Source organism: Cryptomeria japonica, chromosome 1, assembly GCF_030272615.1.
Source record: "Cryptomeria japonica chromosome 1, Sugi_1.0, whole genome shotgun sequence".
Classification (NCBI taxonomy): domain Eukaryota; kingdom Viridiplantae; phylum Streptophyta; class Pinopsida; order Cupressales; family Cupressaceae; genus Cryptomeria; species Cryptomeria japonica.
This window is the reverse complement of record NC_081405.1, coordinates 518,509,822-518,515,221: the sequence shown is the minus strand read 5'-3', so window position 1 is coordinate 518,515,221 and position 5,400 is coordinate 518,509,822. Positions and strand designations below refer to the sequence as shown.

Sequence of the window (5,400 nt, the reverse complement as noted above, 5' to 3'; positions counted from 1 at the left end):
ATGGCTAAAATTATTTATATATAAAAAACAGAAGTGTCAATTTAAATCACATAAAATTTTATTGAGAGAACTTCTTCAAATAATTGATAAGTAACATACTTATATTTTGAAAAATATATACAAAATACATTGAAAAATATTAAACTTATTTTATTTACCTCTACATTAAACAAAAATAAAAAATACATATATAAATTTTTTAATATTAATTACATAATCAAATTATAACATAAATTAAAAAAAAAAAAATTAATTTCAAAACAATCAGCGAAATACAACACAATGCAAGTTTGCATCTCTCATCACTGGTTTTTACGAGTAACAGAAAGTGGAAGTAGGTGAACTAGGGAAAGATCCATGCCATGCAATTATACATCCTAAGAAGAATGATTATAAGTAAAATAATCTACCTTTCATAAGGATTTTCAAAAATGAAATTCTAGTTTATGATCTATTATAGATTCCACAAATCATTTATCATTCAATTCTTACAACTGAAATGAAACATAATTCAAAACATAAAACATAATCTCAACTTCATCCTTTCGAATGTAAGATCTGGTATTGAATTCTGATAAAATCAATCACCTTTCTACTTCAAACACAGACCGAAGATCCATATAATTAACTCTCTGATTTCTACATTTAATTACATAATACTTATTACACTGACCATTTCGAATCATGAAAAAAGTTCTCCATGGAAGAACATTCTACTATTACACAGTTTCATTGGAAATGTTTGCCAATGGAAACTTTTTTTTCAGAATTACTCAAATGAATATGAGGGTTTTCAAATTCAAATCCACTTTTCTCCCAAAACGTTTTCGTCATAGGATAGAAAATATGAACAATGTATGATTCCCATTGGCTTTTCAATGGATACAAGGTAATTGTGCTGGCCCTGTAGCCCTGAATGATGAATGCCTGATAAAGAACACTAGACAAGTTGGTCTCCTCCATCATTTCTTGTAAACAATGAAGAACCACTTTCAGTTACATCATATTGTGAAGCTGAAAGCTGGAGGATGGCACTGATCAGGGACCATCGGAAAATAATGTGACATTGCCTTGCGGAAGCGCTCCTCGTATTGCTTTGGAGGAATAACTGTAGGTGATGTGTTTATAGGACCACCAAGAATACCAGAGGATTTTACCCATGTCTCCAAGTATTTGTCCCATGTATATTGCCTGATAAAATCAATAATACCTAAAACCAGCTCACATCGTTCTTCATCAACTCCAACAAGCAGTGAATAATCCATGACATCAATTGACGCTAGAAATGAAGAATCATTCCCGACAGCTTCCTCCAGAAGGAGCTTGGCATTTTCACAGAGAAATATTGGATCAGTTGGCATAGTCTCTAAAAGATTTTGGTCCCATAGAACTTTATTGCTTCCTGTTGGATCTGAATTGTAACGGGAGTGAGCAAATCCTTTGAGATCATACACTCGTGTGACATTCCTTCCATACAAGAGATTCTCCATTACCAACAGATCCATCCTAATCTCTCTGCCATCTTTTGCATGCTTCATGACCTGATAAATACCAAGGATCTTTGCCAAACAGGTAGAGCTTCCACAACTTAATGAGTCTGTGAGATATTTGAAATATGCCGGTGCAAACTTGATAAAGGAATCCAATTCTGTCCTTTTTACTTGCTTGATAACAAATCTATCATCTAAAGATTTTGCAAAAGACACCTTACTCTTTCCACCCTGTGCTTCCCATTTCTTGCAGCGACTTAGTGACGGTCTAAAGTCTATTTCTGTTGGACAACACTCTCTTCTAAGGGCATCAAACTCTCTTGCAAAGAAACACGTTACTGTGTACTTGGTTTTTCCATGAGGACCCTCATCAGTAAAGGATACTTTTACATGCCTTTGGAAGTCCACTGAGTCTGAGGAGCTATCTGAGGAAGAAATGGGATATGAGATGCCTATCGGCATGCCTAATAATTCTGCATACTCCTTCTCCTTATCTCTGTCTTTCTCTTTTTGTTCCTCATTATCAGGTCCATTGTCTCCATATAGGGAGGCCTGATATTCATGTGATGAGAGTGCATATGATATTATGCTTGTAGGCTCGTCATCATAAACAGCAATAATTGTGTTATTGACGCCAGATGGTAAAACTAGTCTTCCTCCTCCAAGACTAAACATGGATACAAATTTAGGTCTGTAGTCAATGAGAGAATCTAGTCTAATTGACCCTGACACAGTTCCCTTGAAACTTTTGCTTGTGTCAGACACCTCCATTCCACCTTTATCTTGACCATTTAAGATAGAATCACATCTAGTCTTTACCCCTGTTGCAGTTTGTTGGAAGGGTTGGAAATCTTTTGTAACAGCAGGTTCACCTCCACATGCAACAATAGACCCATTCACAGGAGCAATATCTAGCACCTGTGATGTCACAGGCATGGCTTGAACACTTGAAGACTGACCATGCTGCGTCCACTCTATCAGCAAGATCCGCCAAGAATCGAAAATCTCCCTCTGCACTTGCAGCCACTCCATGATCGCCCTCTGAATCATCTGCGCTCTATCTGCTAGCAACTGTTTCAACAGACATATTTTCAGAAACTTTGGCATGAGTACAACATTCACCATTCTCTACATCTAAAGTATCAAACATACCCTTAGTAGTGGACAAATCTCTCGTGAATGATCTGGACTTTCCATATCATCTCCATCAGGGGTCACTCTGTTCACTGCTACTTCAAAAGTGTTGACACCGTCATCTAATTCTCCATTCATGCTGCTTGATTCCTTTAATTTGTTACCAAAGGATCTGTGGAAATTATTTGTCATGGCAGGTTGCACCAATCCATCATGTATGGCATTTCCATCACCAGACTGAATAACAATATTATGCAGAGTCCCAGACATGTCAGCTTTGTCCTGGTTAGATTCTATTCTGACATCTTTTGTTGTAAGTGACGAATATAAATCCCAAAGCTGACGATCCCACGAATAGGATAGACAAAGAAGATAACGCCTTAGACGATTTAGCTCTAAAACATCAGCCACAGGTTTCCCTGGCTGCCAATCGTTTGGGATGGCCCTTTGCAATATTTCCTCAATAGCAGCCTTTTGCATCTGCAACAGTCCTTCCAGTTCTGCAGCTTGTCTTCTTGATTCTGAAACTTTAGTACCGGTATACATTGATCCAGAACTGCCAATTTTTTCCCCTATCTGAATGAGCAAGTACAAGACTTCTGCATAAAACAATTCCACTTCATCTGCAACCTCGTTAGCTTCTTTCCTAGGCCATTCTTGCTGATTAGGGTCATTGAATTCTAACTTTGAGGGTGGTAAATACACCGATAGAACATTGATGGAAGAATATTGGAAGCATGCTGTCATACTTCCAAACCCAAAGAAACGAAGGCAGTCTCTATGTAAAGAATGACCACAGATGGCAACTCTACTTCCAGTTCCTGCACCATGATTGGAGAAACTGAGCTCTAAGAATTTTCCAAATGATGATCTCAATGCAGCATCAGACATTACGACTATTTGGGTGTCTTGTGGAACTCCATCCTTCCCTGTACAACAACGATGCCACATCCATATTTTTCCTTCACGTTCACCAGCTAATGTCAACATTGGAGGCTCCCGCTTCACAGATACTGTGAGGCTACCCTGACGGTGTCTATAACAAAGGACATGTGCCTCTGATGGTTCACCACAGCAAAGACGAGGTTTCTGGCAAAATAAATCATCCCGAAGGTACTCTCCAAGAGTTTTGGCAAAACTGCCATAATACATGTCAAAAAGTCGAGAAGGCATACACAGTGTCCCCTTCAACACAGAACGACTTGATAACGAGACCAATATACTTTGATGATCAGATGGGGAAGGTGGAAAATCTTCTTTTGAGAGAACTTGTTCTTGATTCCTACATTCTGCATTTCGCTCATCAAATTTCTTGGATATCATTTTATTTTCTGCTCTTTCTTGATTCTCCTTCAACAATTCCAAGGATGGTTCCTCTGCAGCCATTTGATAATCAAGACAAGCTCTGGAAGCAACAGAAGTCACTAAACCATCAACTGAATTTGAAAATATTGCCTCCTTAATTTCAAAATCTGAGGTGATTTATTGGTCAATTATGACAAAGACCCAGATGAGCCATTCCCTTCATTATCAAGATGGCAGAAAGCTCTGTTTGTCTGTCAAGGCAACTGTTATTAGAGATTTCAAAGGAAGCTCTGGCAAGATAGCACCTTCATCTGCAAGAACGAGGTCTCAAGGGCTAAATGATAAGCAGCAAAGACTGTATACTAAAGAACATGCTTGATTTTCTTCAATTGATCACGACTGGAATCCTTGAGCAAAACCTGTATTCTCTATGGTTCTTGAATATATCTTGATAGCTCAAAACCATCATAGAAGATCCAATGCCTGGAACCTGATTTCTAAATCTTTTGTTATCACAATCCTCTTCTTTCTTGGCAAGTTAGTAGGAAAGACTGCATCTTATTGAAAAGAAACTTGGATTTGTAGCTCTCCACTTGAAAGCTTTGGAAACTTTGAGAAGCCTACAGGGTTGGTATTCTTTGGGAATGGTACGGAAAAAAAATCAGGCTGTAGTTACCGCTGAAACTTGAAGACGCTCCAGGGTCTCAACAAACTTCTTCTACCTCAAAGAACATCAATGTTTTTGTTTGTCTCTTGCACTTCCATGCTCCTCTAAAGATTTCTCTACATGAAACAGTTCACAGTATCCCACTTTGGGTGCAGCAAGATTGTCAAGAGAATTGCTTCATTCAATTTTAAAAAAGATGAAAAGATTGTGAAGAGAAGGGACAATTTGTGCACTAGTACAGCGGGCTATACACAACGATGTTTAATATCAAGGTAAATGAATTTGATAAAAAGAATTGGTAATCCAAAAATTCCTCATGCATGCCTTCAAGGAAATAATAATAATATATTTTTTACCTTTTCTTTAAAATTTTATTTTTTAAAAAACGACTAAAAGAACCTTTAATAATAACACTTTTAAATAATCTTTTTTGATAATTTAAACATAAGTTGATTTTGTGAATATATCCTAAAGCTAATTTTTGAACAATTAATTTTAAAAAAAATTAAAAAATTCATTACACCAATTCATAAATTAATAAGAAAATAAAATAATTGATTATAGGTTTTTTAATTAAATTTATTTGAAAAGGGGACTTGCTAGGGAGAGGGAGAGGGAGAGGGAGATGGGTCGAGAAAGAGAAAAATATAAACAAAGAGATAGAGAAGAAGAAAGACACAAAATATAAGAGACAAAGAGAGGTGTGTGTATACATATATACACATATATCTATATGTATGTGTATGTGTATGTGTATGTGTATGCATACATTTACATATATACATGTATATGCACACACACACA

General features: G+C 36.6%; 1 protein-coding gene across 1 annotated transcript; it reads right to left on the bottom strand.

The window, feature by feature from the left end:
• Window positions 1-422: 422 nt before the first annotated feature.
• On the bottom strand, window positions 423-4,860 carry LOC131070313 (1-phosphatidylinositol-3-phosphate 5-kinase FAB1A-like). Its single transcript, XM_059219345.1, has 2 exons — window positions 2,643-4,860; window positions 423-2,561 (listed from the first exon to the last, which is right to left on the bottom strand). Exons 1-2 carry the CDS (start codon window positions 4,008-4,010, stop codon window positions 1,002-1,004), a joined length of 2,928 nt encoding a protein of 975 aa, XP_059075328.1. The 5' UTR covers window positions 4,011-4,860; the 3' UTR covers window positions 423-1,001.
• Window positions 4,861-5,400: the final 540 nt, after the last annotated feature.

What these genes read in the sequence shown, in the direction of transcription:
- LOC131070313 (XM_059219345.1), bottom strand. Translation starts at nt 4,010, where the DNA reads ATGGCTGCAGAGGAACCATCCTTGGAATTGTTGAAGGAGAATCAAGAA. An exon ending in AGATTTGTCCACTACTAAGG is followed by an intron (nt 2,562 to 2,642) that starts GTATGTTTGATA and finishes CTGTTGAAACAG; the next exon opens with TTGCTAGCAGATAGAGCGCA.